Source organism: Myiozetetes cayanensis, unplaced genomic scaffold (genome assembly GCF_022539395.1).
Source record: "Myiozetetes cayanensis isolate MyiCay16 unplaced genomic scaffold, myiCay2020 scf10, whole genome shotgun sequence".
Classification (NCBI taxonomy): domain Eukaryota; kingdom Metazoa; phylum Chordata; class Aves; order Passeriformes; family Tyrannidae; genus Myiozetetes; species Myiozetetes cayanensis.
This window is the reverse complement of record NW_026086605.1, coordinates 32146875-32161106: the sequence shown is the minus strand read 5'-3', so window position 1 is coordinate 32161106 and position 14232 is coordinate 32146875. Positions and strand designations below refer to the sequence as shown.

Genomic DNA, 14232 nt, shown 5'->3' with positions numbered 1-14232 from the left:
TACACAATAATGATGAAGACAGACAATAACACACTCCAGGTTGAGAACCTGCTCAATTCATTTCACCTGGCAAAGGGGAGAAGCCCTTGAAACCTTTCCTAATGACTCAGTTTGCAAAACTGTGTTTTGCCAAAGGCCATGGGGTTGGACTGGATGGCAAAGCACAGGACCACTGCCCACTAAACCCATGGCCGTTTAGAGAACTGGCCTCAGTGCTTCTACAGAAGGCAAATGCTCCAATAAATGGGATGTTTAGAAGGTTAATTGTACGCTCTCCAGTTATATAGATTAGTCCTACTATTTTTAACATGCAAAGCACAGCGACCTTCCTTGGTGTTACTGTTTTCTGTTTCCATGAGTACTGATCAAAAATACCTTTGCTGGACCACTTGCAGGCCTGTGCAGTGTGCTGCTGAAGGTGGTAGCAGTAACGGGGATTACTTTATTCTACATTCTACCTCTTAGATTGGCAATCCTTAAACAGTTGAGAGGTCACACAGTCACTGTGATTTCTGTATGCTATCCTGGTCTTACTTACCCTTACAGATCTTGGCTGCTGACTTGGCTCCTGACAAAGCCAGGCACTCTGTAGTATCCCTGCATTGCTCACAAGCATGTATGGGAGCCTGGAATGTGACAGGAGCAGCTGGAGACCTTTCCTAGTGCTGAACCAAGGGAAGTAACGGGTCAGATTTTCACAGCTCTTCTTTGACTTGGTTTTATTAGCCACCTGTAGTAATTGCACTGAAACTCTGCAGACAAGCATCATGAATTCACATTAAAACCCAAGAAAACTATTAACATTATCTACATAAGCAAGTATATATTCCATCTGCACAGATTTCTGTATATCACTTTAAATCTGAGCAGAGAAACATGGATGTAGTGCTCAAACACACAAAGGGAAAATAAGGAAGCCTTATTTTTTAACTGTTGTTTATTCCTGCTGATGTTGTGATTAAAAGAAAACTGACTTCCGAGGGTAATGTTTCCTTTCCTTATTACAGCTGGATAGTGTCACTTCGCTCATTCAGGCCGCCAAAAATCTAATGAATACTGTGGTGCAGACAGTGAAGATGTCCTATATTGCATCCACAAAGATTATCAAGATTCAGAGTCCTACTGGCCCACGACATCCAGTTGTGATGTGGAGAATGAAGGCTCCAGAGAAGAAGCCCCTCATTAAAAGAGAGAAGCCAGAAGAAATCTATGCTGCTGTCAGAAAAGGTTCTGCAAAGAAGAGAATCCATCCTGTTCAAGTCATGAGTGAATTTAGAGGCATAGAAATAGTCTAATATTTTGCCACCTTGTGTGTTACTATCTTGAATTGCTGGTGATTTTTCATTTTTCCCCCACTTATTTAATAATTATATATGTTAATGTTTTGCTTTTCTCTAAATCTGTAAGATAACATTTGCTTAAATTATTTGAAAATGCTGTTGGATTAATTAGAAGCACACAGTTGGAAAAAAAAAAGACAACCAACAAACAAAACCCATTTTCTTGCAGTGACAAACTCTCATGGTTTTGTACTGGCCTGTTTTCAACAGAGCACTTTGCTTCCTCCTTTCCAGTTACAGCACAGTCCCAAAGTGCATCGCTCAGTGTGCCAGCCTGCCCAAAATCATACTGCATTCACGAGGCTTTAGGTGCTCCTGTGCCAGGGATGAGTGTGGCCACTACTAAACTGCTTGTGTTTTATGATATACAGCCTTTTAAACATGGTGGCACAGGGCCAGATCCCTGATTGGCATCATTACACCATGATCAAGTCATGATTTGATGTGAACTGAGAGTCTGGGCCCTAAACTTGGGTCTACACTGAAACATCTAAAGATCTCCTCTTGGCTAAGGACCAGCCTTGGAAATGTTTGAAAATGTTTGATGAGACACACAACGTATTGTAACAACTAATGTAATTAAAAAATCACTGACTGCAACACAGCAGTGATGACAGCTCTTTAAAAGCCCTTAGGAAGCATTAACATGGATCTGTGTTCTGCTCACTGTGAGCCCTAAGAAATCTGCTGACTATTGTATTTGGAAGTTCAGATAAATCAGACATTAACAACAAAACTTTTCTAATTGCTGCACAAAAGAACACACATGAAATGAGTCGTTATTCTGAGATCAGGGTGTGAAATACACATCTTGAATCTTATGAATGGTGAGATTTCTGCCAGTTAACTACAGGGATTTAAGTTACTTTTTCTTATGACAGTAGAGTCCTAAATGCAGGGCTGTGCTGGGAAGTGACCTGCTGAATGGCTGCACTCTTCTCTCAAAGTACATAATGAAGGTAAAAGCTGTTAGTCCAGACCTCTGCAACATACTTAAGATAAATATAAAATTTCTATATCCATTTGAATCTGAAATGCACTTGGACAATTTTTTTTTGAAGACTAACTCCCATGTCATGAAGTTCTCCCAGACTACACTTGCTACTCAAGATGTCTTTTCCTGGCAATTCAGTAGATCGCTTGGTATGTTTATTTTTGCATTTGCTAAGGTGAAGGGGTTCCCTCAAAAGCCAGAACTTCATTATGTGTCACTCACTGCTTTATGAGGCAGCTCCAGACTATGGGCTGCTGTTCCTTGTCATTTATTACCATGCTTTGCACAGCAGTACCCTGACCTACCACAGTGTGGGCAGCAAAAGTAATCATAAATGGTGCCTTTCGTCTTGGGTGCTGCTCTGTTTCTAAGCTCAGGATGGTGAGGCAGTATAATTTCTAGGCTGTTAATTAAGGAACCCTGTGAAACCTATAGTGGTCATGAATTAAAAATTTTCAGGTTGATTATTCCACCTTCCCTAACTTTGCTGTCTCTTAAATGAAACAAAAGGAGAAGTTTGGAAGAAAAATCACCTCTTGCCAACTCAATTTCCCTCCAGTATGTTTGCATGAAGATTTTAGTAATATGTATTGAGCTTTGCTACACCCCGTAGGGTGATAGAGCCAGCAAGTGAGCTTTGTCAGCTTTGTCAGCTGACTTTGTCAAGTGATCTTGTCACCTTGGTTGTGGGGGTGTTACTACCTTTAAACCCTCATGTCTCTCAGGATACAGGTCATTTGGAATAGCAAACACTTGTAACTAATGCCTTGTTATTGTATTATTAATAAAAAAGCATGTACACCACTGATAAAAGGTCTTTAGTCTTGTGGCTTTTTTTTTTTTCCAATGTGTCTTCTCTTCGGTGTTCAAAACCCAGTTCAAAAGCCTGTCAGGTTTACTAATAGGAGCACCAGCCTTCTAAGACACCACATGTACTCTATTAGTCTGCTTTAAGTGAGAGTTTTTCTAGCATTAGTATCACTAAAGCACAGTTTATTGCTTAATTTAATGCTCCTTTCTGCAATGCCAGTCATTACCCTTCTCCGGGATGGTACTCAGTCACCAGTTTGATCTCAACACAGGAATTTATTAGGTAAAAAACAACCTTCTAAATGAACAGGAAAATAAAAAACCACTGCTGGATTTGGAGAAGAGCCAAAAGAATGATAAGTTAATTATATCTAGACTTTTTCTCTTGGATAAAGTTCAATCCCAAGTGAAAACATGAAGTTTATTCCTCACAAAGGAGGCAGAGGGATAAGAAATCCTGGAGCTGTAAAAAGCCCAGTGTATGAGCTCATTACCTCCTCAGTGAAGCAGGGAACCACCACTTCCCTGCCACTACTGGTAATTCTGAAGAGGGATGTACTGCTCAGTAAGTTTCATTCAAAAGCAGCTACTCAATTCATCCTGCAGTCTACTCATTCCTTCCCAGCCCCAGCTTTTGGAGTGTAGCTTTTCACTCTCTTCCTGCCTTGGCTCTGTGTTTGCACCATATCTGTGGTATGCCAGTCTTGAAAACTGTACTCTCAGCTGCAGCTTTGAGAGGCTTTCCCACCTCAGCAGCTTAGATTGTTTCACTTGCCTGCCTTGGTCTCTCCCCATTACCACATTGTGGAGTAATGATGGATGATTGAAGGCAATTTTATAAAAAATAATTTCACTAGAGCAATAAAAAATGAGACTATCATTGTTGAAGCACATTAGTACAAGAGGACAGATTTGCATAATTTTTTTTTTTTTAATAAACAGCTTAGTTGTGTCACTCTGCTCTTATTACTGCTGCTGTTGCTTCCTTTAGTATTTACCAATTCTAATTTGCAAAGAGCAGCTTCTGACACTGCAGATTGTGCTGAGCGTAGCTTGCCATTACTTCAGCATTGCCTCGACTCAGTGAGCCATTCCTGGTATGCAAGGGAGATTGGCTGGGTTTTGAAAGGAAGGTGCACTCACACCAATGTACTTTTTCCCCCAACTTAACCTGGGTACCACTTAGGAACCTCTACAGCTGCACCTCTGCTGAAGAACACAACAAAGCAACCTGGGATCATGATGTTTTAACAGAATTTTAAAAAGTCTCTTTTTGAAAGGTGGTTTATGTTCTTTTTTCTCTCTCTTTTTTTTTTTTTTTTTTTTTGCTGTGAGTCCACAATTGAAGCATTTGAGACAAAGTAAGTGAAGAATAACAAAAGCAGTCATCTGAAATTGTCCAATAGAGACAATAAGAGTAGAGTAATTAAATAATAATTGAAAATCAAGCAAATGATACTAGGTACTTCATTTTTTATCTCCCTGAGAAATCATTAGAACTGGCTTACTCTTTCTCCTAAGGTGGTTAGTGGGGTTGTCCTTTTGCAGAGCTAATTTTTAAAGGAAAGAAAATACACTGGTACTGTTGATTAAAAAGTCATGGATTTTGTGTTGTGTTGCTTCACTGAAAAATATCACCTTTCAAGTAATAAACCACAGCTTTGTAGAAACTCTTTTTGGTATAAAGAAAAACAAAATACCTCCAAAGTAGAAATGGCAAACAAACCATGAAAATGCTTTTAAAGCCCCTCTTGTCTGTATTCAACAGAAGAAACGTGCTACTCTTGTGCAAGGAATTGAAAGCTGAGGGACTAATTTTTTACTCCAGCATACAAGCAACAGTTGAGATGAAAGCTTGTACTACAAGAGGAGGATCTAGCAGTTTTATGTTTAAAGAGTTTTTTACAGAATAGGAAATACTCATGTTCTACTTCCTGATGGTGAAAACGACTGTGTTTAAGCAGGATGGAGACTACAGAGATGCCCTGTCTGCAGGATGATGCTTTCTCTGGACTCTCAAGTCTTCTGTCAGCCTGGCCATTTTAGAGCCACTGACTTTTCGACTGTGGTTCTTTATTTTCACAGAAGACAGCAAATGATTCAATAGCAGCTGAGAACAGTCTGGCAGCTCATTTGCTGTGGGGCAGCCTGGCTTTCTCCTCCCTCAGGGAGGCAGGATGTTAAAGGAGCTGCTGCTAAGTGCTCCAGCAGGCCTGGTATGTACTTGGGCTGTTTAGTTCCCAGAGCTCCCTCATTAGATGGAAACGGGATAGGAAATTGCTCCCACACATCCAAAGTGCAGGACAGAGTGCCATGCCCAACCAGCCAGCATGGTAATCTGTTCTGAGCTGAGAGGATGGGAGAATGGAAGAAAACTAAGTTTTTTGGTGTTTTTTTTATCTTCTCTGATGGAGAGAGACAGTCATTCAAAGGAATGAAAGCAGAATTTCCCTGGAGTGAAGGCTTTACAAGCAGTAAGGAAAAACAGCAAAAGGCTCTTCTATGCTTTCCATTCCCTCTACAAACCAAATCTAGTCCCCTCTTTTCTCTGTCTTAAACTTGCTCCCAAGTGCAGGTGAGCTAAATATAGATTTTGCATTATCCACCCAGTTGTTACCTTACAGAAACTGAAGCACACACTGCAAACTTTCCTAACATCAAGTTGCACTGATTATTTTATGTTACTTTTATTTGAGGTACTAAGGACCTCACCCCCAGCAAGCTGCAAAGCCCAAACCCTCATTGAGGTCTCTCAGAGCTTGACCAAGCAGCAACCAAGAGAAACAGGGAGTTAACCATTCCCACTGCTTCTTGTGTAAATATTTGGTGCAAAAATGCTGTGTTGTTTTTACCATATTCCTCTGCTCAACAGTGACTGTTTCACAGTCATAGTTAAGCCTTCTACTAAAGGAAAGGAACCAGCCTTGCAAATGGAATGTTCTGTGTAGATGGTGTCTAGTCACAGAAACATTCAAACTGTCTTGGCAGATTTTAAGCATCAGCAGCTGAGGCCTTACACATTTGGGAGGTGGCTGCTTTCCCATCTTTCTGTGTTTTGCCCCTCACTGTCAGGTGTGGTAATGGATTTGCTTGGACTAACACTTTTTATAAGTGTGCATTGTCTGACACACCGTGACCACACAGTGTGGACTCTGTGTCCTTCAGAGAAGCCCCAGCTCATATGATGTTTAGGAATTAAATTGGGGGTGGGTCCTCAATTGCTTCACAGAGGTGCTTTTATGAAAGATTAAAAAAAAAAAAAAAAAAAAAAGAAATCCATTCCCCACAACTTCCCAGCATTATTTGTACCCACCTGTCCTATTCCCTTCTGATCTACCTTTTAATTTCCCTCTATTCTGTTCTCATATCATTGTGATATCTATCCTGTCCCTCAGCGTTAGCTTCCTGTCTTCTGTCCTGGACTCTGCAACTTCTTTACCAACAGGACAAGTTTTCAGCATCTCCAACCCCATGCCTCAAGATCCCGTTTCACTGTTTCTTCTTCTCAAAACACTACAAGGGAAGAACAAGGACAAATGGTGTGTGGCCAGCTCAGCAGCCAGTTAAATCAGCACAGCTCTTCTGAGTTCAGTGGGAAAATATCCCCTTGACAGTAGTTACTGTAGCCCTTCTTCTGCAGCAGCTCTCTAAAAATGTTATCCCTCATTCAGATGGGCCAAGAGTGATCCGTCACCTTGAAGTTTGCTTTTGAACAGGTAGAAAGCATGCAAAGAGATATGCTCCCCAAAAGAAAATATGTCTTCCTTGCCCTTTCCTCTTGCTGCATTTTTAACAACTTCTCTTTATTTAGTCATGTCAGGGACAACTTTAAAATACCAAAATACAAAATATGATGGTTATTAATACAGTACTCCAAAGGGCAAACAGCTTCTTGGTAGTGTGAACTATTGAGTCACATGGGTGGGGATGGCACATCCTCTAGCACTCTGTTATCATCCTGCCTGGGCTGAAGACTCTATTAATTTTCTGCATCACCAGCAGCTGAGGACTGAAGCTGGCAGCCAATAATACATGAGGCCACTGCAAGCAAAATCCATGACAAACAAACCCTTCCATCACCTCCTAAAATATTAACAGCAGAATAGAACAGATAGAAAATGCACAACAAAAGAAGGAATACAAAGAAAATTTTTCACAGTATAAGAATCCTTACAATATTGTTTTTCATTTACAGAGTATTTCCACTCCCAAGCAGCTCTCTTTTTCACTGCTAAGTGGATTCTTAGGTTCTGAATGTGCTAAAATGAATTCATGTGCTTTGATTTTCCAAGGTATCAAAGCAGAGAAAGTGAGCAGGTTGTAGCAAGTGTGGGTAGAGCCCTTCTCAAATCTTCATTCGTGAAGCATAGCCATGATGATGACTTATCACATGTAATACATCCTCCACTTATGACTTGGTGTAATGGTGAGTTCGAAGGATGCTGAGATTGAAAACCAAGACACCGCTGAAAGCTCAAAAATAAACCCAGTATTTATTACAAAAGTGGCTAAGTAAATGGGAACCTGAGAGACAGGAAAGGAGAGTAGTGAAATAAGACCTCAGTGAAACCCCCACTCACGCATCTGTGTTTTACGAGGTTGTCTTACCGACCCCAGAATAACCAGAATTCCCTATAGCAGAGGCTGCATCCTCTGAGTGTCGGCAGGCTCACAAGATGGTGGGTGTCCCCACAAAGACAACGTTGTCCTTCATGTGAAGCTTGAGAGCCCCGACCACGAGTCACCTGCATTTTTTATCCAATTAGCTGGTGACATCTCCTTGGGCTGGTGTGGCAGCACCGCCCAGCCAGAGGCCTTCGGTCACTCCCTCTGTTATGTGAGTGCACCCCTTCAGCCATGTGGGAGAACTTTGGGATTCCCCTCACACTTGCGGTGTTTCATTCAAAGGGGTCTTATCTATTTGGGTCTGGGGGCTTTACTTCCTCTCTTCTCTTCAGTTTCTCCTTCAAATGTCCTCTACAGACAATGAACCAATCACAGAACACCAATCAAAACAGTTTATACAAGAAACTCTTTCTCCAAGGACAAGGCTCTTGTTTATCAGTGAACTTGGCAGGCAAGGAACAAAACTTTCACAGGTGACTGGGCGGAATATAGACGAAAAAATATCAGCATTCCCCAATGCACTTGGGCATTAAGAGATGTGTGTCATTCTACGAAGGGTCTTCTGCCAATTACTTCTGATTGGTTACTTACTGGATAAAACAGTATGTCTCTTTTGTTAACAAAAACATGTTCAGATATATTTTAAATTGGAATATTTGTGAGATATTTTTTAAATGGTCCCTTTTCTGGCCAAATCTTGATTCCTCATCCAGAAACTTTATACACTGCTACTGCAACCTCTTTTTCCTTAAACAAGGTATCATTTAAAGAAGACTGGTTATCCAACCACGTCTAGCTATGAGACCCACACTTTGGCATCAAATTTACTACCAAGTATCTAAAGGTTCCAAAGTTTATTTCCAATGAAGGAAGACTGAAAAAGACAAAACTTAAAGACTACACTTTTGGAGTACTAATTAAATCTTATTATCACTGGTGTTTGACTTTTATATAAACAGACCACAAAAAGTCAAAAGGAATATTCTGCCTAGACAATGGATACAGACTGAGTTAAGCCAGCATCGTGCCAAGTTACTGGATAACATATGGTAGGCTTTTCACTTCTTTGTTGGTTTGATTTGGTTTTTTGCGTTTTGTTTTTTGTTTTTTTTTTTTACAGATTCACTCAGTTTGTTGTAATGAAAAAAGGAATTACACACTTTAGATATAGTTTTCCGTCTAACTTGCAAACTTTAGGTAAAATGTTAGGTAGGTGTATGTATTCTACATGGATTATACAAATTTCATACACAAATAAAGTAAACACAATGAGAGGAAGACCACATGCACACACTGCAAACCATTTGCCCTTGATCTAGTTGCCTTAATGCTTAACTGAGTTTTGCCCTGGCATGACAAAAATAACTATTTCTCTATCATTTAACCTATTTATATAATTATATAATTATATAATTATCCCAGTTTAAATGAGACAAGGGTCTTTTGCTGAGGATGAGTTAGGAGAAAAGACCCAAACTTCTCTTTCTAAGCAATTATAAAAATTAAGAGGCTCTGATTGAAGGAAAACAAATTATGGAAAAGGGAAAATAGCAGCCCTTTATTAAAAGGTATGTGTGTATTAACAGAAACATGGAAAAAAAACAAGTAAAACAACCAAGGAATACTCCTATATCCACCAATAATCCCCTTCAAGAACAAACCGATAAACCAGCAAAAGGAAAAGTAAACAGTTCAATTTTTATACCCCTTGGTGCAATTCCAACCACAGTCAATAGGAGGTGCTGTTGGGTCACTAGAGATAAAAGACTTGTAATGTCCCGTACCATTCACCAGGTGGCGCTGTTGGGTCACTGGAGATGCAGAACTTGTAGTGTCCTATAGTAGCCACCAGGTGGCACTGTTGGATCACTGGAGGTGCAGAAGTTGTAATGTCCAGTCTCGTCACCAGGCGGCGCTGTGGGATACCTGGTTGCCACCACGTGGGATGGGGAAAAAAACAAGACCCTCCACGGTATGTCGGAGAGAAAAAAACCAACAAAACAACAACAAAAAAACCCCCTCCATTCCCCTTCCCTTCCCACACTGGGACAGGAGAGAGGGAGTGGAGGGGGGGAGGAAAGGAAGGAAAAAAACCCAGCAATCAAACAGAAAGTTCTCCCAATGGAAGAAAACTCACGATCTTCAACTGGTTAGAGTTTGCTTTACGCAGGGCCTGCAGCCAGCAACAGCTGAGCAGAGAGCAGCAGCAAACTCCCCTTCAACAGGAAAGAAAAATACCAGGCAGCGTCTGCAGCTCGCAGCAGGTCCCGAGCCCACCGGCCCACCAGCCTCTCCTCCCGCCCTGCATGCCAGCCACACCCCCAGCCCACCAAAATTCTTCCTCCCCCGTTCCCCGGAGACAAGAGAAAAAAGTAGACTTAAGCTCCTTCATCTGTCTGTTTCCTAGGAGACTGATCTCTCGGTCATTAGTGGACGGCCGATTCTTTTGCTCACCTGATAGCTACCTGGTGGCCTATACACAGGGCACACACGGCAGGGGGAAGAGAAAGAAAAATTCCTCTGTAAAATCAGAACTATGACAATAATTTACTTATTATTATGTAATTTATCTCTATTACAACACACGTTAGTAATACATTCATACTATAATTCATAAAATATGAGTAACACAAATGTAATTATTTTTGATATCAATAAGTAGATATGTTCATAAATATATTTATATAATTATGTAACATTTAGCTACTGATAAACTAAATTTGTTAAAATTCATAGCCAGGATTATCAGAAATATGTGACTGTAACCTTAGAAAAGTGCAGCATTTCCATACTCAGCCTCAATTTTCTGCTTTTGAAATAATCTGACAGGAAAAAAAAATGCCGCTTTTGGCAAAAGTACAGCAACTGCATCTAGTCAGTCAGAAAGTAAGCTGGAACTTAAACCCACAGTACACAGAACACAGAAGAAATATGTGTACAAACCTTTGAAGAGTTTGAATAGAATATTCATATTTAGTAAAATATAAAAAAGTGAAACAAGACAACCTTCTGGATAATGATGAGCTCTATTTCCACTGCAATCATCTTTGCCTACCTGCAAACGTTCCACAAGCCAATGCAGTTTCAAGACAAGGAGTAGTTATGTTAACAAGAGTGGCTAAGATGCTTAACACCACACTGGTGACCTGTCACTACTGGGGTTCCACAGGGCTCCATCTTGGGCCCTGTACTCTCCAACATCTTCACCAATGACTTGGATGCAGGGCTGGAAGGGACACTGAGCAAGTTTGCAGATGACACAAAACCCTGCAGAGAGACCTTGACTAATTAGAGAACTGGGCAATCACCAACCATAGGAAGCTCAACAAGGGGAAGTGCTGGATCCTGCACCTGGGATGGGGCAAGCCCAGGTGTATGGACAGACTGGGAATGAGAGGCTGGAAAGCAGTGCCAGGAAAGGGACTTGAGGGTCCTGGTTGACAGCAAGTTGGCCATGAGTCAGCAGTGCCCTGGCAGCCAGGAGAGCCAACTCTGTCCTGGGGGGCATCAGGCAAAGCAGATTGTCCCACTCTGCTCTGACCTGGGGAGGCCTCACCTGCAATACTGGCACAGTTTGGGGCACAGGTAATATATAAGAAAGATATTAAGTCATTAAAGAGTGTAAAAAGGAGGGAAACAAAGATGGTGAAGGGCCTTGGCGGGAAGTGAAACCGTGTGAGGGGTGGCTGAGGGCACTTGGTGTGTTCAGCTGGAGAAGATGAGGCTGAGGGGAGACCTCATTGCAGTTACAACTTCCTTGTGAGGGGAAGAGGAGGGGCAGGCACTGATCTCTGCTCTGTGGGGACCAGCAACAGGACCCAAGGGAATGGCCTGGAATTGTGTCAGGGCAGGTTTAGGTTGGATATTACAAAGAGGGTTCAACCCAGAGAGTGGTTGGGTGCTGGAACAGGTCCCCTCCATTCAAGAGATTACATCTGAAACAGTTACTATGAATCAAAACCATAATCTTGGCTAAAAAAAATAGAGTGTAGGTAACCCTATCACTAGAATGAAATTCAAGACTTAAAAGTACCAGCTATTCTGGGTTCACTCCTCTTGTCCTAGACCTCCTCTATTCTATTTTGCATTTTTCAGTTTGTATGTAAGACACTGCCTATCACTGGATATTCCTAGATATAGTTCTCACAATAAAATGGGTTCTGCTTGTTATCAAAACAGAAGTTTGTTTTTTTGGAAATTCAGTACCTAAACAGACTCAGAATCACTAAGACCGCTTAGAGCTGGGCATCTAATGACATAACATGAAAACAATGGAATTACAAACCAGAAGTTAAGTCAGCGTTTCCCAAGGATGCAAAGAAAGTGCTGTTTTTCTCCAGAAATGCCTCTGAGAAAACCCATCTCTTTATGGAGTTCTTCCTACATGAGCCCACCTTGTACTGAGCATTTTGAAGCCACCAATTATCAGCACGCAGTTAAGATTTTGAAAGTAACCACCAAACTCTTTCCTAAATGCACTTCCACTGAATTGCTCTTTAAAGATGGGATTCAAGGGACATATTTCTTGTGGAAAAGAGGAAAAAGACAGTGTTAGGACTACCACATCCTTAAGTACTGTATAGCAAATACCCTAATGAGCAAACCTGCCAGAAGCAGGTGAGCTGGGACAGGAGTCAGATCACTTTGCTGTGCTTTTAGTACTGGTGTTATTTATACAGCTCCAATATTTACCTGAATCCTATCCCTGCCTCTGGAGTGAAAGGTCTTTCTCCCTCCTGTCAAATCCGTATGATCCTGCCCTCCTTCTTTTCTAACCTTGCAGAAGTAGATAGATGTAAACTTCCCATATTTCTTCTTCAATGTTTTTTCCCTTACAGATAGGCCTCCATAAATAAATAAAAGATCCACTGACCAGCTTCAGCCTAATTTTAATCATTCACAACACAGCCTCCCCAGCAGTAAGACTCCAACTTTCTTTTTTTACTGAAGTGGCAAGCTGTTTTGGCAAGCTGTGTTAATTGCACACTGTAAAGCCTAAAGATTGTGATATCTAAAGGGAGGATAAAAGAGGGATTAGTAGCAAAATACTAAAGAATTAAAACAGCACATACAGAAGACCTTACAAAACACTCAAAACCTTAGACCGCAAGCAGGGCAGGCTCTGCTTGCAAAGTCAACAAACTAACTGCAGTTGCCAAAAACTTCTCTCCCTCAAGATTTCTCCTTTAAAAATAGGAATTTTTCACTGGACCCCTGAAGCCACTGCACTGCAATCTCTTGTTAGATAAGCTAACCCAACAGGGTCTCAAAGAAACCTGAGAGTTACATCAACAAAGGGGATAATAAGAAATATCTAGAAGACCTCGGCCACCTCTCTGTCACTGCTTACTTCTGTAGCTGTCTCTGAGTTTCAATATTCTGTGATCACTGAATTATAGCTCTTCTCAGAAGCACATCAGATTTTTACTTTTGTTTGTTTGTTTGGGGTTTTAGTTTTGTTTATTTATTTATTATTAATATTTCAAGTTTTTAAAATTATTTTTAATTTAATTCCTTCTGCATCTCTGAGGGAGCCTTTTTATTTCTCTCTTAGCCAGATAAGTAAGGATGTAACAGATATGCAACACTGCAGGGCAATTTTAAGAAACACCTAGCATAGGAAAATGGCTATTGCCTATTACTCTCCATTAAAATGGCAATATGATGTAGGCAATCCTCCCAAAATCTCCCATGCCAAGCAACCGTGAGCAGATCCCATTTATTTCCTGAGAGGAAGGGAAAACCCTTCCTCTAGCAGACTTGGGAATCTTACCATGCTTCTCTAACATGTTAAGGAAGACTGAAAGGAGCTTTCCAAATGTTACTGCCTGCCTGAAGTGAGCAGGAGAACAAAGAGAGATGACTGGAAGAATGTTGCTTCCTGCAGCTCGGGAGTGATCTGTGGGCTTGCACTCAGTCTCCCACTGCTGCACAACTGACCTCATGTGCTGCAGGCATTCAAGCGAGCGGGAAAGAACAACACATCTATAGGATGCAAGCTCGAATCCGCTTTATTATTATTAGGCTGTACAATTTATATTCTTTTGAGTTCTGTTCATGCAATCACGAGCACAGCATGCTATTACGATTGGTCAGCATACACTGTCCACGCACCTCAGGTAATCCACCGATTTGCGGTTTTGAAGCCCACATTTGCATAAAGTTTCTGTTATCGCTGTTTTTCTCATCCTGCTTTTGCTGACTCCTGCATTCTTGTAGCAGCAGGCCGTTTCTTGTTTATCTTACCGTTACCTCTTGACCTCTTCAGAACTCAGCATATTCGTGTAAAACTGCTAAGGCCCCAACATTCATGTTCGTCCAGTTTCTAGGAGCAGGAAGGCACCTGAGGGGACTGTATTCCCAGCTTTCAGAGCAGAATGCACACCAAAATAACTTTGTATTATCTCTCAGGAATAGAATAATTGGATAGGAACAGGACAACTGTGGACATTTCATTGTGGG

At 41.2% G+C, this 14232-nt stretch overlaps 1 protein-coding gene across 11 annotated transcripts in view; it reads left to right on the top strand.

The window, feature by feature from the left end:
- The window catches only part of CTNNA3 (catenin alpha 3), a 454192-nt gene extending 451045 nt beyond the window's left edge, over positions 1-3147 (top strand). For all 11 annotated transcript variants that reach the window (XM_050305771.1, XM_050305769.1, XM_050305770.1 and 8 more), the window contains one exon: positions 1008-3147. In XM_050305771.1, the coding sequence (XP_050161728.1) occupies positions 1008-1295 (288 nt within the window). In that variant the 3' untranslated portion in view covers positions 1296-3147. The remainder of the gene's footprint in view (positions 1-1007) is intronic.
- The last annotated feature ends 11085 nt before the right edge of the window (positions 3148-14232 follow it).